The 27,840-nt window shown below is 38.0% G+C and overlaps 1 protein-coding gene across 1 annotated transcript in view; it reads right to left on the reverse strand.

The window, feature by feature from the left end:
- Rgk3 (Rad, Gem/Kir family member 3) overlaps nucleotides 1–27,840 on the reverse strand; it is a 224,679-nt gene that overhangs the window by 13,553 nt on the left and 183,286 nt on the right. The window contains exon 4 of the mRNA XM_074172604.1: nucleotides 4,240–4,322. Within this exon, the coding sequence (XP_074028705.1) occupies nucleotides 4,240–4,322 (83 nt within the window). The remainder of the gene's footprint in view (nucleotides 1–4,239; nucleotides 4,323–27,840) is intronic.

The following is a 27,840-nucleotide window of genomic DNA, read 5'->3' on the forward strand; positions in this document are numbered from 1 at the left end:
TACGTTCTTACAAACTTCCGAAAATAAATCCATTGGATTGAAGTAAATGCGTTTATTTCTGGATCGGAGACTAAATATAACACACATTAACACTTGTACAGTAAACAGTGAAGATGACCCGTTGCAAGATGCAGATGTTTCAGGAATCTCTCGATAGTAAAGAACTTGCAACATTTGGGATTTCTCAATTCAGGATGAAGATCATTTATAATTTTTTTGCCGTTTCTTTTATCAAGTGGTAACATTTCTATATTCTAAACTAAACCGTAACAGATACGAAGACGATTAACTAGGAAAAAAGGTAACTGTCACCGGAACAATACAATGGTCGAAGACAATTTACGATGACTCTCGTCCTTCTAGAGTTATACGGGGGAAACCAAAAGTGCTGTTTATCGTTTTTTTTCGAATGGAATTGTTATTTCGGAGAATATCAAAACATGGAAAAAGGAAATGTTATTGTAATCGAAGTGTACTATCACGATGTAATAATAAATATTCGATAAAACGTCTTTTTTATTACAGATATTGATGAAGCAATAAATTCACAATCCAAGGGTATATCAGATTTGATATTTTTATAGCTTCTTTTTTGAAATAACTACCATCATCAGTGACAACAATTTTGAATTACGGTCCTGCCGTTATTTCTTTTGTAAATTGTTTTGATTCCTTCGAAATATAATTCAGACAACCTAATAAATTCGACAGGTAGGTACCCTAACACAACGGAAATTCGTACTTTTTCGTTTTGGAAATTTTTTTATTGCTGTAATCCTTCTTTCAAGGCTTATTCCCCCCTGATCAATTAAAATTCGTAATATTTTTATTATTCTCAATCCTGAAGTAACGAAAATGTCACTTTTTGGTCAAATTCGATTGTTGTATAATTTGTTATGATCAAATAGCATCTCAGTTCATTTACCATCTTAAACGCGTATGCTTTGCTTGGTTTCTATGGCAGGAAAAATGAATGCGTTGTTGAGAACTCTCAGACGTTTATGAATATATCAAATGTATCCAAATGATGAAAGGACTGATGTGCTATTCAGTTATGCAAAATCAAATCCTTTTTTGGCAAGGAATATGTATGTTGAGCTATACCCGAATCGTCGTATTCTGAACATCCAAATGTTTAAAAGATTAGAAAGAAATTTGAGGGACTATGGTGCATTTGACAGAAGGAAAACAAGAAAATGTGTGGTTACTGGAAATGTGAGGAATGAAATAAATGTTATGCGTAAGCAAGTATTACAACATAAAAATTTATACGGTGAAATTTCAAATTTAGGATTGGCCAGTTACAAAAATTATGTTAATCAAGATTGCTCTTTACGAGAAATTGCCCACGAAATGGGGATTTCTGTAAAATCCACCAGAACTATATTGAAAAAGAACAAATATAAATGATACAGGATACGCAAAGTTCATCACCTCAATGAAAGGGATTGCGGAAGGAGAGTACGATTCGCGAAGTGGTTAAGATGTAGTAATAGGGAAGTTGGAAATGTTTGTAAAAAAAATAATATGGACGGACGAATCAAAATCACCAATAATGGTTGATTTGAATCATCTAAAAGAACAATTCGTTCAGGTCAGTCTCAACTCCCTACACTGTAGGTTAATAGACTGACACCTATCAGAAAACTACTCCCCTGGCTAATACCACGAAGGGCGTTGGATTATATTCGGACCTGTATTTTTCGTTGTAGTTTTTGGATCGTAGACTTTTACTTCATACTGAGAAATTGAATTGTATTTTATATTTCGTTATGTTTCCGTAATATTTGATTATAATTGGGTGAATTATTCCCTTTTGAAATACGGCCCTGGAAATTGGTTGACTGAGTTAAATAAAAACACAATAGCAACTTTCACGTCTTCCTATGTACCGTAGAGTTTTTAGAGAAATGAGCAATAATAACATCCGAAACGAACACTATGATTGTATTGAAAATTGAAATGAAGTAATTTATGTACACAAAAAAAATTATCGCGCAATAAATGTTCGAATTGGAGTCCTTCCATTTCAAGACAAATAATGGACCAATAAGATGGCCTGCAAGATCACCAGATTTTACTATTTTGGACTATTTTCTATTGGGGACATTGAAAAATACGATTTACGCTGGCAGAGAGATAGAAAATGTGGAAGACTCGAGATTGAGGATTTTGAATGATTTTGCAACAATGCGTTTCGGATGTTATTATTGCTATCATTTCTTTTTCTGCTTACTGAAACACTTATATTATATTCAACGAAAGTCATTTTTTGTGGAGGAAAAAATCAGTTTTTTATCGACCTTTTTTGGGTAATTGCTACCTTCCACAATCTGAAAAATATAAAAATTATAATGGAGAACTTTATACAAGTGTAGAAGGGCAAACTTTTTAGTTTACCCCGATAAGTTACTGCGTAAAAATCAAAGTATTTCTCACAAAGAAAAATCTTCTATTCATCAGTAACTTGTCGTATTTAACAATTTTGCCTATCAAAAAAATTATTAAGAAATAATACTTATCTTTAACGTTTCGGAGGCCAAAATCTGCCTCCGTCTTCAGAAATGGATAAAAAAAATTCGAATATATACGCAGTTATTCCTTTTTTGATTTCAAAGATTTTTTCAAAGATTTCAAAACTTCTTTGACATCTGTCGAAGAAGTAAAGAAATAAGCTATCAAAAAAGGAATAACTGCGTATATATTCGAATTTTTTTATCCATTTCTGAAGACGGAGGCAGATTTTGGCTTCCGAAACGTAAAAGATAAGTATTATTTCCTAATAATTTTTTTGATAGGCAAAATTGATAAATACGACAAGTTACTGATAAATAGAAGATTTTTCTTTGTGGAAAATACTTTGATTTTTACGCAGTAACTTATCGGGGTAAACTAAAAAGTTTGCCCTTCTACACTTGTATAAAGTTCTCCATCATAATTTTTATATTTTTCAGATTGTGGAAGGTAACAATTACCCAAAAAAGGTCGATAAAAAACTTATATTATATTTTTGATGTAGATATGTTTCAGATAATCATAAAAGGTTTTCTTTTTCGAAGTTCATTGTAAAAAACGCCCAGAGCAATGGAAAAAATATGAATAAGTACCTAGAAATGAAAAAAACTCTACAGTACATAGGAAGACGTGAAAGTTGCTATTATGTTTTTATTCAATTATAATCAAATATTACCTGATAAACAATTTTATTTAATTTCTCAGTATAAAGTGAACGTCGACGATACAAAAACTACAACAAAAAATACAGGTGGCCCAAGTCACCCTGTATAAAATATTCATGGACACATTCTGATAGCTCACATCAAGTGACAATAGCAAAATGTGGACAGATTTTCAATATGTGTGCGAATAAAGAAAATATAGACAAAAAATAATTTGGGAATTTTTGGTTTTTCCTGTATATCTTCAGAACCAAAAGAGCTATATTCGACTTTTTTACATCATTGAATAGGTCTCTAAAATACGAAACTTTGCCACGATTCAACTGAAAATCTATCCCTTATCGTTTACGAGATCCCCCTGTACAGAAACGAATTTGAATAGCCCTGTATACAAGAGCGAAACATCTGCAATCTTTCTTCGATGTTCCAGGCTATCAAGGTTGCACGTGATGTTCGCGTCTCTAATCAGGCGGATGACAGGAAGCTGAAGAGCTATACACAGAAATGATGCGATAAACCGTAGTATCGGAGTTTGGCCAGCAAACCCTCATGCCGCATACGGTCAAAAACAACAACTACTCTCCATGTTTTTCGATTGCGTTATTCCAAATATGGGTGACATACGATAGAAGGTCGTCTGTTGATCTTTGTTTCCGAAAGCCATATTGATGATCGCTCAAGATGTTGAAGCCTTCCAAATATTTGAGAATATAATGGTCCACGACTTTCTCCATGATTTTTGATATCACTGTTAGCAAAGCGACTGGTCTGTAGTTATTTGGAAGATTTTTCTTGCCCCTTTTGGGAATAGGCTGAACGCCAGCAATCTTCCAACAAGAAGGAAAAAACCCTTTCTTGTAAGACAAGTTGAAAAGTCCGCAAAATACTGGTGCGAGTTCATTTAAGTACGATGACGGGTTGTTTCATCAGAGCCAGATGTTTTGTTGATATTGAGCTGTTTCTATGACATTTATTCGCTCATTCAATTCAATTCCAACAATACAAATCCTGTTCGAATGTTGTTTTAGAAGAGTTATTTCAGGAGAGTTAGTAAACTTACCTTTAAAGTAGCTGCATTTTGAAATGTAAGTTCTGATTCTTCTCCATTGAGCATTATTGGTACAGTCTGAGCCCCAAGAAGATCTGAAACAAAACACAAGATTTAAAACATACCCTAACATACTTTAAAAATGAAACATGAGATTTGCAATGCGCGCACTGACACATAAACACCACTGAAAAGGTTGGTGTAATTGATGGATCTAGTTGAGAAGAAGAAAAGGAAATTAATCCCCTCTTTTAACCAAACTAATTTCAGAAGTAGTGAACCTACGTTGAAAATATTTGATATATCAAAGATCAATCGACTTCCTTTTTCTTTGTGGATAACATTGTTTCTCCAAGGAAAACGAAATGGAACTTTATTCTGTGAACACATCATAAATGAATTTCACTAGTTCAAATTTCCATTGTCTAATATATAAAATTATTTGAAATCCCTGAAACAATAAAAAAAATTAAAAATGAATAGCTGAAAATAACAATTATATTGAGCAAAAATTACCTGAAATGAAATAATAATGAGATAAAATAGAACAATTGGAAAAAATAAAGAAATAAAAATGAAAATAAAAATAATAAAAAGTTAAGAGATTCCAAGTCACGTTAGTTCACGACGTTTCGATTGTTAGTATCTTCAATCGTCTTCGGGTGATGACTGGACTGATTCCTCCGAGAGATGACTATTTATGGGTCGTTCGAGTACTTTTACTCACCCCAACTTTCCATTTTTTCCGCTTCACTGAATCAGTGGGAGATGATCGTTTGGCGGGAGTTGGCCATTTTTCGCTTGATGATGGGTTTTCATATGTTGCGTATCTCTACGTTAGCTTGGCTGAATACGTTGTTGGACACCATGTATCCGGCTTCCTTGAATTTTCTCCTAAACCAATGTTCCTCTCTGTGTATGATCTCAGCTTGGGATCACTCGGTATTGTGTTATTGGATCCAAATATGTTCTGCTGTTCCTGATTTGCTGGTTTTCCCTCGCTGTGTGTGTTTCTTGTGCTCAGCAATGCGAACATTCAATGGCCTCTTAGTTTCACCAATATAGAATTTTCTGCACTCACAGGGTATCCGGTAAATACAATTCTTGGAATCGCAGTTCGCATTTGGTGGCCTGGTTTTCGTGAGGCTGCTACGGATAGTGTTACCGGATCTGAAGCAGGTTTTGATGTTGTACTTGGAACCAATTCTTCTTATCCTCTCCGATAATCCTCTGATGTAGGGAAGTGTAAGCACTGGTTGTGAGAGAGAATTCATCTGGTTGAAGCTGGAATAATTCTGCAACCGTGTTAGGAATGACACGTTGAAAGGTAAGACCTCGTTAGTCCTCAGCTCGCACAAGTTCTCAACTTTTGAAAGTTGTCGTTCATATAGGGGCGACAGCTGATTAACAGAAAAACAGATTTTGAACAGATTTTTTAAACAGACATACTTCAACGGAAAAATGTTACCCCTACCTTCAACCCCATTTGAGGACATACCAAATAATTCATATTAGAACAATTCGAAGGTAAAAAAAAACGCTGGTATAAGTGGTTTATATATGGAGGGGACTCAATAGAAATTGATGAATAAATGAATGTTTTTTTATGAAAATTAAAATTCATTCATTTTTTACGGTGAATAACTAAACTTTTGTGGTCGTACTAGAAATGTTTTGACAGTGTCTTCACGAAAAATTTTACGGAAATAACTGAGAAATGTACCGAAGAATAATCGTCGTGCTGGTGCAAACCTCGAAGGAGGAATGGGTCAATTGAGGATAAGCCTGTGGCGAGAAGCGTTTACTGCGCAACCCCTGCTGCAGGCAGCTAGTGATGCAATTGGCCCCAGGTTCGTGTTTAAAAAACCCTACAAAAACAAATGAAACAGAACACAGAGACAGATGCACCAAATGCAATACGCATATATACAGATGGCTGAAAAGACTCAGGATGTGGAGTTTACTCCAGATCACTAAGCCTAAGGATTGAGTGAGGAATGGGAAAAATACCAGCGTGGTTCAAACTGAACTGGTTGGTATCTCAATCGCCACAAAAGATATAACCAGGAAAGAAATTTCTGGAAGAAACATAACAATCTGCAGTAATAGTAGACAAAGCTAGTTATCTCAAGGCTAGTACTAGAGTGCCACCAAGATTTAGCTGAAGCCTAGGTAGATAGTAACATTATCCTGAGGTGGGTTGAAGGGCACGACATAAGTAAAGGTAATCGCATTGACGACTCTTTAGCCAGGATCATCCTGGGCAACCCTGGAAAGCTGGCGCCGAGAAAATATCTGGCGATGACCAGGGAAAACCTACGCTTAACTATAGGATTTCTGATTGACCACTGTCAACTGAGGAAACACCTCTATATTATGGGGCTATTGGACACAACACAGAGTTATCGTCAATAAGAGAGTGTGTGTTCGGCGAGTTTTGGCCTACCGATATAAAGGTGATGTCTACCAGTGACTTGTCCACCTTCCTGGAAAGGACGTGATGGACGACGACCTAGGAGGACAACTCCTCGGGAGGATGTACAATGGGTCACATGTGGCCTAAGTGCTGTGGGCCTACACTCACCCTCCTCACTCTACTGATACAGAATCGTCATCCTCCATCACTACTCCGACCTTCAAGAAGCAGGGGATGAATGTTTTCTAGATGATTCCAGGAACGCGAATCCGCTAACGCAATACTGACACGTTTCGCGCAGAAAACAAAGAAGTTCTCCCTAGGGAAAGACATTTAATTTCTTCGGAAGTAATCGGCTTTGTTTTGGCTCGAAGGAATTGATTCAGATTAAGCGTCGGACCGTTTAATTCTCGACAATGACTGTGACCAGGACCGAGCTAACCGCAATTAGGAATTGACGAAGATATTAGTCTCGCCACCCAATTAATCAATTGAAAACATTATTCAAGCCTTAGAGAGGCGAAGAACACCGAAATAAACTCTTTCAAATATAAAAAACATATTAAGAGTTTTTCAGTTGTATTTATTATTCTTTCTTATAAAATAATTGGAGGAGTTACTTTTCACGTGAATTACATTTTCAAGGGATAAGTTCATATGCTGCCGGACTGAGTCATGGCCATTGAGAAGGCCCTCAAAAATAACTTCACGAGTTTGACTATTCAAAATTTGTTTATGCAATTCACTTCAAAATTCCATACGGTCCTGAATTTGGATGTTTACGGCTCGAATAATTTAAGAGACTGATAACAGATTTCTACACATCTACTGCACATCTTGAGGAAAGGTTTCTCATCGATTATGACTCAGTACACAAATCGACAGAATGGAAATAACAGAAGAATTCATTGAGCTGAATAAATCTAAAGGAATTTCAATGAAGTTATTCTAACCTAATTTCGCTACAGGGAAATTTACCTGAAACCAAACAAACTGATTGTATCGAGCACCACAAAATCTTTCAAGGTTCAACCACGAGGTTATTTACAACAACTTCTCAACAATAGTTCAACAGTTCTGTTGATATTTATCTCTATATCTAATATATGGCAGAAAAGTCTCAGGCCGAACACATAGATGGCGCTTATTACATTCACCGCCTTTTCAGATAGTACTAACCTTCAAAAGAAAGCTGTTGAAATTTCATGATATTCTACTCATTTCGCGAGTTAATGTGCTAAGGGTGACATCTTACCTTTCTTATTTTCAAAACAAAAGATCAAAAACAATTTCGTGTTTTCATTTTACATTTCTCTTTGATGACTCCTTTGAACTTAATTTTTACTGTCTTCAAATGGACAGATTGATTTTAAACTTTGTATACTCACCAAGAATCAGTGACAATATAATAATTTCATAAGTTTATGTCATTGCCTCACAAGGAAGAGAAGCCGCCTCGACCCGTACTTGTACTTCCCTACATCAGAGGAAAGTATAAGAATAATTGGGTCCAAGTATAACATCAGAACCTGCTTCAGATCTGGGAACACTATCCATAGAAGCCTCACGAGAATCAGGCCACCAAACGCGGACTGCGATTCCAAAAATTGCATTTACCGGATACCCTGCGAAAGCGGAGCATCATACATCGGTGAAACTAAGAGGCCATTGAAAGCTCGCACAAAAAACACACACAGCGAGGAGAAACCAGCAAATCAGGAATAGCTAGCAGAGCATGTTTGTACTCATCAACATAACATCAAGTGTTCTCAAACTGAAATCATCCACAAGGAGGGACACTGGTTCAGGATAAAATTCAGAGAGTCGTATTTAGCCAAGCTAGCGACCAACTTCCGCCAAACGGTCAGCTCCCGCTAAAACCGATGAAGCGGAAAGAAGGAAGAGGGAATAGGTGAAAGCAATCGAATAACCTATAGATAGACAGTTCTCGGAGGAATTAGTCCATCTCTTCACACAAGCAACATTGGACGACCTCAAGCGCTGGTACCTCAAATGGAAGATCCGAGTGAACCCGGAAAAAACTCGATAACTATGGGAAGAACGACATCTTCTTCTCCTGCCAGAAATATGAGGATCTCTGGAAGGGAGATCGACTGGAAAGCGCGGGTAAAGTACCTCGGTCTCCTCTTGATCGTAGGCTCACCTGGAACCCGTACCACCTTCACGGTTGTGCGGGTTACAGGTGAGCTTACGTCTGATCAACAGACGATCTAAACTAAGCCTAAGAAATGAACTTACGATCTACAACACGGTGTTAAAGCCTGTCATCATGTATGCTTCAGGCGTCTGGGGACAAGCGGCTCCGTCTAACATCTCCATTCTGGAGAGATTACAAAATAAGCTAATACGGATGATTGTGCTTGCGGAATGAAGCCATCCGCAGAGATTTGGAGCTGCCTTCCATTAAGCAGTTCATTCAGTCGAGGAATCGTCAAGTTTTTGATTGTGCAGAAACTCACGAAAACCCGTTAGTTAGGGAAGCTATTGATTATACTGTAGACGACCCCTCCCGATATAAAAGGTCCTGGCACTCTATCGAATGAGGCCCTTATGTCCCCGTTAATGGATGTACAATTTTTTCATCCAACCCACCCCAGCCAGGTAGGGGTACATCGTGAAGGGCGGTACTGATGTCTTAGGACTTTCATTTCGCCACCACCTCTCAGTCATGAACCATGAAGGGAGGTAGGCTCTAAAATGTCTGAACTGAAGATGGCCGTCGACGAATAAGTCCAGTTATCAACGATTGTGGATACTAACGAACGAAACGTCGGGAAGTAACCTGGCTTGAAATCTTTTGATTTGGATTTTCATTTCTTGTTAATAATTTTTAATTTTCATCTCGTGTTGATAGTTCAATTTCTTGATTGTTGTATGTATTTTATTTCATTGTGATTACAGTTTTTTTGCTTGATATAATTGTTATTTTCAGCTTTTATTTTTAATTTGTATTGGTTCTTTTAGGGATTTCAAATCAAATAGTATATCATACTAGTACTATGTTGCTGTATCGCTGCTGTTCCAATATTTTGACAAAATCAGAATCAACGAACTTAGGCGTGCATAGCGTTATAGAAGGGTGCTTTCAAAAATTGTTCTACAGCGCCATCTAGTGGCGAGTTACAGAAAAAGTGTTAGCCTAAAAAACTTCTCTATAATACATGTCAAGTTTCATCAAGAATGGTTGGGCGATGTAGAGGTTTATCACTGATTTCGTTCATAAGAAACTGAAACAACTATATCAAAATTGGGACAGAACTTTGCAAGTGCGAAAAAATTGATTTAGGGACCCCACAAGGCAGTATACTCGGACCCCTTCTTTTTCTCTTGTATATGAATGACTTGTCTAACTTTATCAAAGGAGGTAGGTTCTTCATGTATGCAGATACTACTTCAATAGTAGTTGCGGGGGATACTTTCCAAGAAGTTTGCATAAAAACAGACAATGTCATTAAAGATTTTGTACTTTGGTGTAATATCAATCAATTGATTATTAATTTAGAGAGAACAAAATACATGCAATTTTCAGTGAAGAAATTCCTGTCAAAATAGAAGATTCAAAGGTACCTATAAGCGTGAACTATAAATTTTTTGGCACTATGATTGATGAAAAATTCAATTGGTCTGAACAAATCAACAATGTGTGCAAAAAATTGAACCAAGCATTTTTTGCTATTTACAGGTTAAAATATACCCTAAGCAAAGCATTGCTAATCAATATTTACTATGCTCTCGCTCATTCAGCAATTAGTTATAACGTTATCACATGGGGACAAGCAACGGAATGTAGTCGTGTATTCATTATCTAAAAAAGAATTATACGACTGATTTTCAATCTAGAATATCGAGAATCGTGTAGATCAGTCTTTTAAGAAAATAAGATACTGTACTGGAAATGTATTTATTGAAAATATTAGTTTACGTTCATAATAACATTGAAAACATCGAGTAAAACTCGGATTTTCACAGTTATTCGACAAGAAATCACAATAGCATACACTTAGACAGTTTTCGAAATCTATCTTACATGCGGTCACCAGAATGGTCTGGAAGTTTCTACTATAACTTACTGCCGAGGACTATAAGAGACAGTTCTATCAACAAATTTAAAAAGTATGCGAAAACTTTCTTGACCAATAATCCTAATTATGCAATTGATGAATTTCTGGATTTGGTTGAAACTTGTTGAACATTCGTGTATAAGTATATGCATATACGTGTATGTGTGTAAAAATTGATATAGTGTGTATATTTTGTAATTTTATATTCATGAGTACCTATAGAGTGTGAATTTTATTTTTATATTTATGAATAGCGTCTCCATTGCATAATTTGTATAAATGACCTATCTATATCTACTTGTGTATTGACAAACCTAACATATTTCATATGGCAAAAAAGATAATGAATGAATTGAATTGAATTGAATTGAATACAACCAACCAACCAACCAACCAACCAACAAACAAACATACATTTTTATATATTAGATTAGACAATGGAAGTGCGAACTAGTAAAATTGAAGTATCCCACCCTTTTTTACAACAAAATTATTTTTTTGCGAATATATTTATTCTGATTTCAGACCTATTGAAACTCATCAGTTACAAACAACCCATAGCACTTATTATCGATGTTGAACACAATCTTAAATTAGTTTCGAATTATTTTTTATTTCTTAGTTGGTGTTGCTGTAAAATGTTTTTTTTTTCAGTTTGTACAGATCAAGATCTTCAGATGATATGGTGCTGCAGGTTTTTCCGGGTTTTCCTGCAGCTGAAAAAGCAAATGCGCCACTGGAATCAATGACGTCGCCCCGGAGCGCCAATTAATTTTTATTGTTGTTTTTATTTTTCAAAGGATCGTTTGAATCATTCTTTGGTAATTTCAATTCGATTGCTGAAAATCGCATCACAATAGTTGTTACACTTTTGATGTGTAAAAAACGTATTTATAATCGAACACAAATTCAATGTTGAATTTTCTCGTATAGTCAACGATATTTCCGTCACCCACACACCCTGAAGCCGAGTCTGTCTTTAGACGAGCTTTCTTGAGCAAAATCTCGAAGCCATCACAATCAGGGAACATTTTAATTAGGTGTAATTATTCACGGCCGGAGATGAACGGAGTGACAGCGATTTTAGACTCCCGTTGAGGGAGTTTATATTGCACATTTAGGCGATAATTAAGACAGAGTTTGACTGAATTCCATATACAACAAAGAAAGGTGTTGCATACCGACGTGTTTCTGAAGATGGATTTTGTTTCTTATGATTTTGAAGACGAGAGGTTTCCAAAGTGATTTATCTTTTCACTTCAAAACAAAATCTCTTCGATTGGAACAGAAATGTGAAATAAGTCGACAGATTTCAACTTCGACCTTCCTCCTCAGAAATAATCATTGCCTAGCAGATTATCATCAAGACCTACAGTCACAGATAAATAATTTTACTGTTGTTGTCTATAGAACGCATTGTGGTCCAGTCATTTGAGTCAAAATTAGGTAAATATCTTGGAATTTGGTATATCCAGCGGTAAACTCGTTTGAACTTGTATTTTGGCACCCTGGAAGTTGTCTCAGAACCCAAATATGGTAGACTGTTAGGTTAGGTTAGGTTAAAAGTGAGTGGACCTATTCGAGCCTCTACCGAAACACGAAAGGATTTATTGTGGCTTACACCTATTCTAACTCGACCAAATAAACTTTTACATGGTGAGTGATCTTTCAGGTCAGATGTTAGAAGTGTGGTTCTGCCAAACTCTGAAAACCTGATTCGATCTGCAGCTCAGCTCTGCTGTTCTACCATTTTTTCAAACAGAGGCGACACACACTGACTTCCGACAATCCGAGTCTCTGCATATGATGACCTGTAAAGAGGCCTGTTAGACATCGTAGTTCACCACTACTGTGGCGGGTTGGCTATCCTTGTTCATCTTTCACTGCTTGAACCACTATGCATGCTGTTTTTGCCTAGTGCAATGGCTTGGGATGTGGGGGTTGAGCAAACCGGCCATCGGATGCTTGCTTCCACGTAGCCCCGATGGATACGAGAATGACAGAATCACTTGTGGTTCTGTTATTCCTTAACTGAATGGCATCCCAACGACGGCTCAATCCTAAGGTGTGTGTAACCATTCTGAGAGGATGAATGACACTGAGCTTATCAGCTGTCTCTACAGAACCTTCAAGATACGTGGCGCCCTCTTGTCCTAGGATCGCTTTGTCACGGTTTCCTCCTTTCTAGCTACTCGTGAGATGGATGTCGAGCTTACCACTCCAAGTGACCTCCCTGTGAATTTAGATCAGGAATGAGTCTACAGAGGAGAAGGATATCGAGCTTACGACTTCAACTGACCTCCCTGTAAATTTAGATCAGGAGCGAGAGCTTCTTAGCTCCCCAACTCGTGATCCAATAACTGAACCTGAAAAAAGGTTTGGTGGTGCAGCCAGGAAACAACTGAGTCGTCTCCTCAAGAGCGGGGTACCTTACCAAGCCTTACAAAGCATATACTTTGTGCCTGCCCCGCTGGGAACCGAAGCAGGTTCTTAGAGTTCGACAGAGCCGTACTCTTACCATCTGCCTTGAAAGACCACTCACCAAACAAACTAATCGGCTTCGTTAAGGAGCTGGGTTTATTTGGTCGAGTGTGAATAGGTATGAGCCACAATAAACTCTTGCGGGTTGCGATGGAGAGTTGAATAGACCCACTCACTTTGGACCTAACCTAACCTAACCTAATTATTGAAACAACAATTGAAGAATCAAAACCTGAAAAAACTGCAGTTGAAATAAGAGACGATATTGATCCATTCAATATTTCAATTGGGCGTACACTATCCCATCAACAAGAAATCTTCTTGTGGTTTGTGCTGATACTAGATGAGAGGCAGTAGAGGAAAGAAAAGGCAAGCAGGCCTGTAATCATCCTTTTTTTTAAGAAACCAATGGTAAGCTTGTGTACTCACTCAATATTTTCGTCATTTCGACTGATTTTTCGTGTTCTCGATCTTCGAAGTGTTTATTGTTTTCATCACAATGTACGGAAATTGTTCTGTTCCCTTCAATTCACATTCAAAAATATCATGTGTATTTTTTTTTTGGGAAAGAAAGTTTTTGGCTTTCTACTACTCCATCTGTATCAGATGGAGTAGTAGAAAGCCAAAAACTTTCTTTCCCAAAAAATTAATCACTCCTAAAAATATAACACCTTCAATTCAAATCATGTGTATATTATAAAAATATTATTATGTTCGGCCACTGATGAATTTGATCAATGAAAAGTCATTATATTTTTGATTCATATTTGTTCCTGAACAGTTTTCCACTCAATGATAATGACGGTGAGGTCATTACCAGTTGTTGTAGTTGTAAAACAATGTTCGCAACTCAGCAATTTTTTTCCAAATGTTTGTTCATGAATGCATACCACTGAACATCAATAAAATACCTCCAAGGACTCAGTGCTTTATGGAGGGTTTATATACCCCGTACTATGAGTTGGAAAATGTGCCCTCACCCCCTCAAAATTGTTTTTTGGATCCGCCACTGGGTGTCTCAAATTCCGAGGTGAACTCACTAGGATGAGTGGACTGTAATATATTGTTTGGGAATTGTGTCTCTGATTTCATTCCGTCGGTGAGACTTATTTCCTTTCTATTGATTGGGTTGATTAGTCTGATTCGTGTATTTTTGAATGCGGATAGTCAAACTTCTGTATCTGTAGTACTCTACAGATACATTAAGAGAGTCATAGTTACGACCTCACCGGGGGCCCGGGGTGCCGGTTAGGCCCCCCAGACGCACCCTGGCGTTGGATGCGATCGGGTGTGGAGGGGTGGCTTTTCGGGAAATCCTTGCGGGTACCGCCCCTCACCCCACACCAACAGGATTTCGCAGGGCTTCCTCCCGCTCCCCGAACCCGGAGTTGCCTCCTTACATCTACTTAGTGTGGCTAACCAAGAGACTGGACGACCGAACGTTCGTACAAGTTAACTAAGCTCTTTTTTCGCCAGAGAGTGCTCGCGTCGCACACCTACCCCCGCCAACCATGCCAAATCAGTTGGGAATATAGTCCCGGAAGTGGCCGGTCGGGGTCCTAAGCTCGGATACTAGTAGCTCCGTCCAACCGGGGTCCGACACCTCAAGCGTCTGCCTTGGTGCCCTCCAAGACTAGACTCGGATACTAGAGCCCGGAAGGACCGCGAGCCCCGACACCTCGAACGCTCGGATCCGTACAGAAGCAGGCGAGGATCACGGAACAGCATAAGCCGTCCAGTGCCTCGGTATGGGGCTGCAATGCACCCATGAATGGATTACCGCAACCCTGTATCCCTTTACCCGCTAGTGGAGCCGCTGCCCTAAGAGGCCAACGCCAGTTGGAGATGAGGCTCGCTAGCCTCCAGCCGCGAGCGGGCACTCACCTCCCCCCTAGAACTCATGTCTACACTCCCCCTTCCTACTGGAAGGGGGAGCGTAGACCCACAGCACTTAGGCCAAATGTGACCCATTGTCCTCCTAGGTCATTGTCAATTCTGTCCTTTCCAGGAAGGTGGACAAGTCACTAGGATACATCTCCTTTATATCGGCAGGTGAAGGCCAATACTCGCCGAACACACACTCTCTTTGGCAACCTTGAGGTGTCCCACGGCGGCCTTCGTGAAGGTTTTGGAAGGTGCAGCGATATTACTGTCATTGCGCGGCTTCTTCAACCTTCTTGGGGTTCCCTCCGTGGAGGTGCTCAAGTAAGGGCGCTTTCCTGCAGGGGCAGCCGGTTCCTTGCCTTTATTCAAGGCGGAGCTCTTGGCCCCCGTCCCAGGAAGTGTCCTTGCTGTTGGAGGTGGAGTGGGGGAGGAGGAGGGTGCACTTATAGTTGCTGCCACTCCTGGCAGCCGCTTATCCCCAAATGCGCTTACGCCTTGGTCTTTGTACTATATTATGAGGTGATATACCATGTCCAGCCTCATTCCGAGCGGTAGATTGAGGTGAGCATTTCTGTCCGGCCTCGGGAGTGGTTTTTATTTAATTAGTGTCTGTTTTTGTATTTTTTTCATCCATGTGTGTTTCCACGAGTAGCAGGGGAAGAGTTGGTCACTCTGGCAGAGCCCCGCATTACCAGAGAAAGGCTGATCACAATGAGGTTTCGCCCGGTTCCCCAGGGGATCGTTCGTGACCGCATATCACCCTGAGGCCATTCAGCTGTCGGCACGATTCCTTACACCTTAGCTTGGGTAGATTGGTCTACGGTGGCATGTTTCGCAAAGGATTTTGGGAGGTTTTGATTCTCCTCACCCTACTTATTTCTGCCACTGACCAGGAGCCGGCAACGCCGTCCGTAAGGCCACATTGGCTTCCCGGACAGGGCCTTCAGTTCCCTGGTCGTTTTATTTATGTTGATACCATTTTTCTTTCTGTTGACATTCCTCTATGTGAATTTTCATGCTTCCTCATTCAAATAGTCTTCATCATTGAAAAATGTTCCGTTGAATATCGATTCGAATCTAACTTATTCTCTATATTGAAACTATATTTCGAGAAAACACGTATACATTTTCATCAGTTTCATTATTTCTCATATTCCAATCAGTTACTTTTCTGATTAATTGCTAGCAATGAATATATATCACTGCGGAATGAATTAGTTCCTTCGCCTTTGATGTTTCAAAAATAACCAGTACTACGTGAAACACGTCTTTCTATAAATGTTCCAGGTCACTGGCAACCCATTAAAATCAAGCCATATTTTCGAATGTGATACTGGAATATGTACATTGACTGATTTACTGAAATTGAAAACTGTTTTGTAATTTTTGTGAAAGACAGATTTTGGCGGTCTACTTCTCCAACTTCATACAGAAAATTGTTTTTCCAAAAGAAAGGAAGAAAGCAATCAATTCAACAATGAACTCTATGCAAATATGCAAAGAAGTAACTTTCAGATACACAGTGGAAAAAAATCATTTCGAAACAGCTACTTTCATATAAATATTGAATTTCTCGAAAGAAAAAGAACTTTTGAAACAAATACTTCTATATGAACATTGAAGTGAACAAAGAACACCTTTTTATATTCAGTTTGTTTTTCAAATATTTGTAGGGAATTGAATCAGATATCATTCATAGGATTGCTACACAATCCAGTATACCAAAGATGAGAAATTTAACTTTATCACTCTCAATGACCGACATTCCATATTTCATTATCAGACATTTGCCCTGTATTTGTAATATTTTTGATTGATATCGGGAAAAGAGCGGCATTTTCCTATTGTTTTGCAATGTCAATCCTCTGTGAGAGAAGAAGAAAGCAAAGAATTTCACAATCAGAGAATAAGGGATAAACTGCTTGCCAATACGAACGTGTCTAGATCCTTCTGGTTGGTAACGTGTCAGAACACTCACAAAATCCACAATTCCACCACTAACACAAGCGGATGGTTCAATTGCAACAACAGCCATTGAAAAAGCAAATCTATTAGCTGAACAATTCGCGTTCCACTCCACAGATTCATACACAACAATGATATTTATCTGCATTCATATTCACTCAAACGTATTTCTATTCATGTTCATCGCTGGAATTTATACCAGCCTGAAAAATATAGTATACAGAGGAAGGTCTTCTTTGATTCCGGCTATTTTATCGTGATACGAATATATAACAAAATCTACACCATATTGAGATATAAAGAGTACATGAAATAGGTGAGATGAGGGTGATATTGGGATTCGTTTCTAGTAAAATTTGTACGGAATTGATAAAAATTCAATGCTATCACGCTAAAGCCCCAAAGCCAGGCATTTGTGATTCAGATATTGCCATTCCGATCAGACATGGGCTTCTTCGATTGTAGTGAACTAGATTCAAAAACAAGTACTGGTCACTTCATCTGAGTAGCATTTGAGGAGAAAAAAATGTTGTCATCATCGATGGACACCAGGAAGGAATATTAATAATAATAATACTAATGAAAAATAAGCATTGAACAACTGATACCACTCTGGCGAACTCGCTTCACCATAACATCTGTACAACCAGAGTCCAAACAGGGTGGGCCACTTTCAGAAGGGGCGTATTTCATGGCTATTCCCTCAGTCCCTTTCTCTTATGCATCTCACGCCATTATCCGTTGCGCTCAGAAATACTCGAGGGTATAACTGTGGCACCCCCGGAAACCGGAGGCACAAGGTCACCCATTTGTTTTAAACTTTATGCCTCTGGAGAGAAGGATCTCCATCAGTCCTTGAGGGTGGTGGAAGAGTACACGCATGCTATCGGTATGGAATTCGGGATACACAAATGTGCAATGGTTCATCTCAAAAGAGAACGATGCGGGGACTACGGAGAGGATGTGCAGCTCGTAGATGGGAGCATCCTACACCATCTGGATGCCGGAGAGCATATACATACCTTGGGGTGGAACACCGCCACTCACAAGAGGTAACAGCAGTGAAGAACTCTCTTCGCGGCAAGTATCAGCACAAACTTCGACAGATCTGGTCATCAGAACTGTCGGGGAAGAACAAAGTTGCTGCAACAAATATGCTTGCCGTACCAATTTTACTCTACTCGTTTGGAGTAGTGGAGTGGACTCGGGAGGAGCTGTATCAACTCGACGTAAAGACCCGAAAAATGATGCATCTCTATAGGAGTTTGCATCCCAAATCGTCCGTTCCACTGTTATACTTCCCCCGACAACAGGGAGACCGTGGACTTTTGAGTTTGGAGTGTCTACATGACAGACTGGTGCTGGATATAGCCTGTGAAGTCGTCAAGAGTTCGGATCCCCTTCTTTGCATGGTCCGTGACTATGAGAGAGCAGGAATTGGAGCATTTCTCTTCAGGGCAGCGGCCCGAGCAGCTGATGAACTCGGTATAGTTTTCTACACTGAACGAGGTCACCACAACTCTGTCACCGAGTTGAAACCTGTTCAGCAGAAAGCTCAGATAAAAGCCGCAGAGATTACCTTACTTCTGCGGAAACACAAGGATAAGCCAATGCATGGGGTCTTCTTCAATAACATTGGAGACCTTGGCTTATCAAAGCGCCTGACCTTCGCTTTTCTGAGGTCGAGTGGGTTGAAGTCGGAAACTGAGTTCATCATGGCTTGTCAGGATGGTGTCTTCAACACCTTAGTCAACCGCAGTCGCGTGATGGGTGTAGAGATTCCTGACACAAGGTACCTGCCGCGAGGCGCCCGAGCCCCTAATGCACTTGCTATCAGCATGTCCAGCATATGCGGTCTCGGCCTATATCCATCGACATAACGTGGCCCTAAGAGTGCTATATTACCATCTACGGCACTCTTACGGTATTGTCGAGACACCGGTGTTGTCCTACGCTCCGGGGGATATTGAATCCGTTGTGGGGAACGAGAAGTGCCGAGTTTATTGGAACTATTCGTTCCCCACCCTCAGGCTCATACAAGCTAATAAGCCTTATCGACCACCAGAGCAAAACGATATTTGTAGTGGAGTTTTCAGCTCCTGGCTAGACGAATATCGTCAGAAAAGAGGAGGAAAAACGGATAAAATATCGAGATTTTTCTCTTCGAACTCCACAGACTCTATCCAGATTACTCTGTCAAGATGGTTGTTCTGATTATTGGAGTCCTTGGTGGAATGATGTCCTCTCTACTCTCGAATCTTAAAACCATACCGGCTTGCCACAGTAAGGCAGAATCTTAGCCGGACAGATGCAGAAGGCTGTCATTCTTGCCTCACTGCGCTTGCTCAGGGCACATGATTCTCGGACCCAATGATCACTTTCCCTACGGTATTTTCCAGGTAGATATTTTTCATATAATTTGTAAACGAGGCTATATTTGAGTTTTTTATATTTTCTGGTAGTTTATTAAATAAAAAAGGACCATAATGATTTTTCGAAAAACGGCAGTGATTTAGTCTTGTGAATTCAATTTCAATCTGTTGTGATTGTCTGGTGTTATGAGAATGAAAATCGTTTCGATTTAGATATGACTGAGAATTTTTTTTACATCATTTATAAACGAATAGACGTAAAGAGAAGGTAATGTAAACATTTTACTATTAATAAATGTTGTTTTAACGTCTTCTTGATAACCCAGTTTGAAGATAACTCGCAAAACTTTCCTTTGCAGTCCAAACACTCTTTTTGCATGAGTCGAGTGCCCCCAGAGTACTAGACCATAAGACATATGGGACATAAAAAGTCAATGATAAGCAGTGATAATGGTTTCAACAGATGAGATGCCCATGAAACTTCTTATAATATAAATGCTCGGTGCCTATTTTTCACAAATGAAATCTACATGTTTTTCCCAAGAGAACTTTGGATCCATTTGGAATCCCAGAAATTCAAATGATTCATTTTGGTCTATAGGCAGTTGTTTGTGTGTAAAAAAAGTAATGTTGCGTTTTATCAGTATTCAATTTTAATTTATAATTCGTCAGCCATCTATTAGCATTCGACTATGCTACTTTTATTTCTTTAACTATAGCCTCGTAGTTTGTATTTTGGAGCGTTAATGATGTGTCGTCAGCAAATTGCGTAATCTCAGAGTCATCTTCAGTCTTGAAATCAATCACATGAATCAAGTATAGAATTGGTCCCAAAACCGAACCTTGATAGACTCCGTTTTTATTTCTTTGGTATCAGATGCCTTATAGCTTTGATATAACCTTGATAGCCTAGAACATCGAAAAAGGGTTGGAGATTTATTTCTCTTCTATAGTTACTTTCACGGAGGGAATTTCTTTTAGTGCTTGTGTTTTATTCTTTGAAAAAGACTATATCTGGGGAATTTTTTATGTCTACGTTGATGAAAAGTGGATTCATTTTGTGATTCTCACTCTATTTGAACCCTTTCCACAGAATGATGAGAAATAACTAGGTCGAAAAACAGGAATCCCAAAATAACTATCTCACACATCCTTATGAAAGAAAAACTTGACTGAATTGCTTTTACTGAATCGAATGTATTAAGTGAATTTCTTAATCAATACATTACAGACGACGTAGAACACTTGTCTTGGCTTGGACCCAAAAGGCCAATTTCGAACAATACTCTGGCTTGAAGCCATATATACACTTGAGTGATTTTAAGTTCATCAACCTAAGTTACGGTAACAAATTCATTTATTACATTGATAATGATAATTGATGATGTCTGATGATGAAGCTACTGTGTGGCGAAACTTGTTTCAAATGAACTTTGTTATCCAGGATAATGATTATATGAATATGAAAAACTCAGACACAGTCATCAGTTTTCATCTTTCTAGTTTTTTTTTGTCCCTTGGGAGCTGTCTGACTTGTCCATTTAGTCCAACTCTCCAGAAAACACTCCAGCTTCTTGGGTTTATTGCGTTTATTCTCCCATCTTCTCACGACACCCATTCCATCAGTCTCGTTCCCTGTACCAGTTTGTACAGGTTCCGTGTTGGATGTTCGTCATATTCTTCTGGACGTAATTTTGTACGTCCATATATTGCCTGACTCCTGTGATTCACTGCCTCACATTCGCATAAGATGTGTAGAGCTGTTTCTTCGTTGCATAATCCGCAGCTGAGGTCTCCGTTGTTCAGCCTCATTTTATTCAGGTGTCCTCTAAGCGGACAATGATCAGTTGGTAACCCTGTAATTATTCTGAGCCGATCCCCACTATATTGAAGTAGTTCCTTGTTTCTTTTCTCGGTCGGTTCCCCAATGAAGGTTCCACTGTATTTGTTGCCAGGTACTTTTGTCCAGTACTCTGTGTGCTTCCTATTGGTCCATGTCATAATCTGGTTTCGTATCAATGATTTTGATACCCCCAGAGCTGGTTCAGGACCTATATATGAAGTTGATGATCCGCGTCTAGCGCATTTATCAGCTTAAGCATTACCTGTGATTCCTGAATTCCCTGGCACCCAGTGCCAAGTTAATTTGTTCCTGTTTGCAAGTTCATTCAGTTCTTCATGGCATTCCCAGACCAGTTTTGATGTCACCTTCGGGTTTGTCAGAGTCCTTAGTGCGCTCTTGCTGTCTGTTAAAATATCGATCCGCTCATTTCTTTGAGGTCTCAATTTAATAAGCCTTGCACACTGCAAGATAGTATACACTTCCGCCTGAAAGACGGATGTGTATAGTCCTAGCGAATAGCTGTAGTTTAAATTGCTATCCGTTCGGTATATTCCAGCTCCCGTTCCATGTTTGGTCTTCGATCCATCTGTATACCAGATGATTTTTCCAAACATGTTTTCAGGATGAGTAATGGTCGCCCTCTCTTCACGGCTTGTGGTTTTGACCGTGAAGTTTGTGTTAAAGGTGTACTTCGGTGTCATGTGGTCTGTGCACATGTTCCTCCACATGGTTCTCCACATGTTCCAAAATTTCTGTTCGGTCCGATCTTTTGTAGTTCTGTGAGTTTTCTAGTCTGAATTTGCCCATCCTGGCCTCCCCCATTATCGCAAAGTCATCTTTTTAGTTAGAAAACAGAGAATTTCTTCGAAAAGTGTCCAATTTGGCCCACTTTGTACGTGATACTTTCAAATATAGACACTAAATTCTATTAATGTAATCATTTTGATCAATAATATATTCTTGAAATCATGTGTTGGAATGAGAAATTACATAAAGTTTCTAGTAGTATGGACATGTTATATATATATATATTTATATATATTTCTGTTTCTGGTATAGTCGAAGTAAACGATATTGTGAACATTCAAAGGTGGAGGCAGTCTCAAAGGCCAAAAATACCAATACATAAAAATGAATCGGAAGCAAAGTAGTCCACGTGGACTGTAGAATTGGCGGTTCGTATTAGACAATTTTTACTAACCGAGTTTTATGATTGGCTGAAGAATCATAATAATAATAATAATAATATTCTTTGTTGCTATAAAATCAACTGAGGACATAGCACGTAAGGGTTATAAAACAATGCAATAAAATGTATGTACAGTGATAAAGGTTACAATACAATTCATTAACTAAAATAAAGTAAATACACGTACGCATAAATACATCTACTGAAAATTATTGTAGTTTGAGAGTTTATGAGACAACTACATTAAGACCCATCACCTGCTGTTGAAACTGTAATAATGTTTTTTCTTTCAGATACTCTATCGTTAGGAGTCTGAATTTTCTCAGGTACTGAGTATTTTTTATTTCAGCTGGGAGTGACTGATATGCCTCAATGGCTTTATAGTGGGGTCCCTCCTCATAAAATGATGTTGTGTGTTTTGGTATACTGAGGTCGGTTCTTCTTCTAGTACTTATTGCCATTTGATCGAATAATTATCACAGTTCCTAGTGAAGATATAGTAGTGTTTTTTTTTGCAAAAGTTACTAATTGAAGAAAGTACAAGGAAGGAACGGTTAATGTAGCAAGTTCTCTGAAGTATGGTCTACATGTTGACCCATAAGGTAATTTCAACATAGAGCGAATTATATACTTTTGAGTTTTCTGAATATTTTGTTCGCCATAGTAGATGTGCCCCAAAATATAATGCCACATTGAATAGTAGATTGAACATGTGCATAGTATTAAACCTTCATGCTGTTCAACAAGTCTCAGTCCCTTAATGCTCGAATTACTCCTGCTACAGAACAGAGCCTTGAGTTCAGTTTATTCACGTGTGTGTCCCATCTGATACTGCTATCAACTGTGACCCCCAAAAATTTGAAATTGTTCATTTCTGGAATAGATTTATGGTCCAATTTGACATAGATCGATTCCTGTCTATTTTGGAAAGTTCTGAAGAAGATTAGTCCTGTTTTGTTTGTATTCAATTTTCTCTCTAGAGAGAGCTTTTGAATCAGACCCAGACACTGTTACCGATGTATCGTCTGCGAATTGATAGACTAGACATGTACCAAGTGATTGTGGAAGGTCATTCACGTATATCAAGAACGATAGTGGTCCTGGGATAGACCCCTGTGGAACTCCTTGAGTAATTAGATTTCTATCAGAATAGGTTTGTTGGTCATATCAAATGTATTGGTATCTTCCAGATAAATATGATTTTATAAGGTCGTATGCATTGCCTCTAATTCCATAATCTTCTAGTTTATCTAGTAAAATAGTATGACTGACCATGTCAAAGGCCTTTGATAGATCAAAGTACAAGCTTCCTACCCTATTATTTTCTTCAATATTATTCATAATTTCTGTTATCGCATTATGAATTGCAAGCTCAGTTGACATCCCTTGTCTAAATCCGTATTGTTGTGGAGCAAGTTTCTCATTTAGATTCAAGAATGCTTGCAATCGCTTGTAGATTACTCTCTCAAAGACCTTTGAAGGCGAAGGTAGAAGGGATATTGGTCTATAGTAGTTATTTGAATTCGCTTTCGATCCTTTTTTGTGGATCGGTATTACTCTTGCTATTTTTAACTTATCTGGGAAGATACCAGATACCAGACTTTCATTTATTGCATCTGCCAGAGAATCACAAATGTATCTCCCAGCTTTTTTAAGAATTGAAGGGGGAATGGAGTCAAGTCCACTAGCAAATTTAGGTTATAGGCCATTCAAAATATTGTATATTTTTGTATGATTAGTCGGTTCTAAAAATATTGTGGCTTTGTTCTTCGCTAACCCTCTACTACCTGAGTTCTTACTGCATGTTTGGGTTGTAAAGTGGTTGTTTGACATCGTAGCAACTTTCTTTGGGTTTGATATCATCGTGTTTTTTTCTGTTTTGATTGTGATGCAGCTATTATTTGTTACTTTAGCAACATTTGTATTTTTCAGAATGTTCCACATTGTTTTCGATTCATTCTAGGAATTTGTTATACGATTTCTGCCACCATGCTTGACTTATCTAAAGCATTCGATTGTGTAACACATGATTATCTCCTGAATAAATTAGATTTTTATGGAATCAGAGGTGAAGCTCTTGAGCTCTTCTCCTCTTATTTGCCTTTAGATATCGGAGTTCCTCAAGGGTCTGTCCTAGGACCAATATTTTTCATTGTTTTTATAAACGATCTACCAAAATACCTGAACGCAGATGCAGCTATTTTATATGCGGATGACACGACCATTCTGAATGTAGCCCAAGAGGTCGAGGAATTAACTGTAAAAAAATCTGAAACAGTAGCGAGAGCCACCAATTGGTTTACAGCAAACAATTTTAAACTAAATACTGAAAAAGCAAACGAGTTACCATTCGGAAAATCTGATCAACAAAATAGCGTGAAATTATTAGGCATCCATATTGACACTAACTTGAATTGAAAAAAACATATTGAGCAATTAGCAGCAAAATTGAATAAAGTAGTTCATCAAATCAGAAAACTTACAGAATTCACCACTTTTGACACGACACTAACATACTACTACAGTAACTTCTATTCGGTCTTTTCTTACGGCCTTTTAATTTGGGGTAACTCTTCAGATAGTGAGAGAATATTCAAATTGCAGAAAAAAGTCATACGAATAATAGCACAAGCTGGTTTCAAGGACCACTGCAGATCATTATTTAAAAAATTAAATATATTAACTCTACCATCAGTTTTTATATTACAATGCGTGATGTACATTAAAGAAAATGAGAATTCACTATCTCTAAATTCATAATATCACTACTACAACACCAGAAATAAAAATTTATTAAGTATTCCCTACCATTGAATGAAAAGAACTCAGCAGCCAACAAATTATACTGCTCTGAAACTTTTCAATAAATTACCAAATGGACTAAAAAATGCTCCGATAAAAAGATTTAAAGCTGCAGTTATGGAAATTTTACTGTATAATGCTTTCTACAATCTCGACGAATTTTTTGACTTCTCTTTTGATGAAATACAACCATAAACCACTGAAATTGTTAATTATTTTGTTGAAAGTTTCTCAGATACTGTAAATGTCATGTACTGTTTGTCACTAAACTATATGTCGTTTACTTTTTCTATGTTTTACACTGAATCTACGTTCTATACATATACTTATACCTCTGTTTCGACAACCTTAAATGTACTTTATACATACGTGGGCTAATAAATTATGATTATGATTATCATTTATTGATGTTTTGTAATCTGAAAGGAATTTTCTATATGCACCTTCTTCTTGTTTATAATTAATGTATATTAATTCGCTCTTTATTTCAATATAAAGATGGTAGATATCGCGAATATAGGTTGAATATTGTTTTATCTGTGAGTTTATCCAATTACCAGTGGTTAAATTTTGTTTGCAAATGGACAGAGGGAAAGCTAGATCAAAGTGGTGATAAAAAGTGTTTTGAAAGTTATTGTATTTACTATGTGAACTGCTTGCCTGCTTGCATGAAATTAAATTTGTAGGAACTGATCGCGATTTAAGTGTTGAAATTCGATATTGGTGCAGTTATAATTACTTAAAATTTTTGATATCTGTTCAAAATGTAGCGTTCTTGGACAAGTACTAATAGTAATAACGAGTATGATAACAATGCAGACTTTTTCCAGAGTAGTGATTCCAATAGTGATGGTGAACAATTCGAAAAAGAGATACCAGTGAATAACAAATTCCGAAATAGCCAAAAACAAACCTTATGAACGCAAGACGCGATGTAATACAGGATTACAAAAACCTTTAGATGTTGATCTGATAACATCATTGGAAAAAATAATATACGACTGTTACAAAAGCAATGAGATTCCTACAACTGAAATCATAAGGAAGACATTGAGTACTCACGGCCATAACGTGAGCTGCTGTGACAAAACTCTTCAGAATTGGATAAAGAAACTAGGATTCAGATTCAAAATAATAAACAAACGTCAAGCAGTTACGGAAAGCAGAAGAATAGTGGAATTGCGTAACAAATACTTAGGACAAATAACTGAATATAGACAAGTACAACGGCAAATTTTCTATTCGGACGAAACTTGGTATGAAACTCACGACACAGTTACGAAAGGGTGGACTGATGGTTCGAGAATGTGTACCCCTAACATGCCTGCAAACAAAGGATCGCGACTAATCATTGTGCATTGCGGAAGAAGTAAAGGATGGGTTCCGAATTCTTATTCTTTGAAATTATGTGGAGAAAACTTGAGGACTGCAATGTTGACTATCATAAGAGCATGGAAGCTGATATTTTCGAGGAATAGTTTGAAAACACATTGATCCCAAACCTGGATGCGAATAGTGTAATAGTTCTTGACAACGCTTTCTATCATTCGCGACAGCTCATCAAAGTACCGAATAAAAATCCGAGAAAGATGAAATGCAAAGTTTTTCAATGACAAAAACATTTGAAAAGTGTATTCTCTTGAGAAATTTCGCAAACCAACAGTGCGTTCATTAACACTATCATTGCCAAATGTTGTTTGTTGATTGTTTTGGACTGTTTCAGCCGCGCTGAATATAGATTGAAGATGAGTATACCCCAAGAAACAATAGACTATATGTATATTTATTGAGATATGGAGTTGAAAAACTTCTGAAGTAACACCTAATATTAGAAGATAAAAATCAGCGGAAAAACTGCAAACGTCAAATAACTGTGTAATTCGTAGTAGTCATTTAATACGTGTAACTGAGCCAGTAGATCGAATCCTTCTTTTATATTCATTTTCAGATAACGAACAATTGGATAATCTATACGGAGTTGATAGAGAAACAATTCAAAATTTTGGTTTCAGGTCACAATTCTTCCTAAATCAAATGTTTTGAATTTAGTCTATAACCTCAGTCGCCTCCAGCTACTGCATTCCATTAAATTATAAATCTTGAGTGAATCCCAACCTAATCTTTTTATTTAAAAAAGCCGTTGCTTTCGTGGAGAAAATCACATATTTTCCACCAACATATCCAACATATATAAAACGCAAATCCCTCTGGACGTTTTCAATAAGCCCACGAATTCTACCCAAGCTTTTCATTAAGTCCCGTAGTGTAAATTAAATTAGGCGTTTGGAACGTGACGGCCTAGCCTAGAAGAGGTCACTTTTTTCATGATCACGATTCAGGTGCGGACACAAATATTTGGAGGGGGATCATATTGATGAATGAGCACGATTAAATTGAGATATCAAAAACTTGTGTGAATGTTCAAATTTCGCTGGCTACGTACACTCGATCACCTTTTTTCAGTTTTCGACGTGATATCTTCTAATGGGAGGATGAACCGCTTGGTAACGTAACGCATAACAGCGCCAGTATGTCAGACTTCCCTTTCTCCTCACTAATACACACAGCGCTAGCCGTAT

Source organism: Leptinotarsa decemlineata, unplaced genomic scaffold (assembly GCF_025532065.1).
Source record: "Leptinotarsa decemlineata unplaced genomic scaffold, Ldec_3_MD MMD2_P_RNA_scaffold_12, whole genome shotgun sequence".
Lineage (NCBI taxonomy): Eukaryota > Metazoa > Arthropoda > Insecta > Coleoptera > Chrysomelidae > Leptinotarsa > Leptinotarsa decemlineata.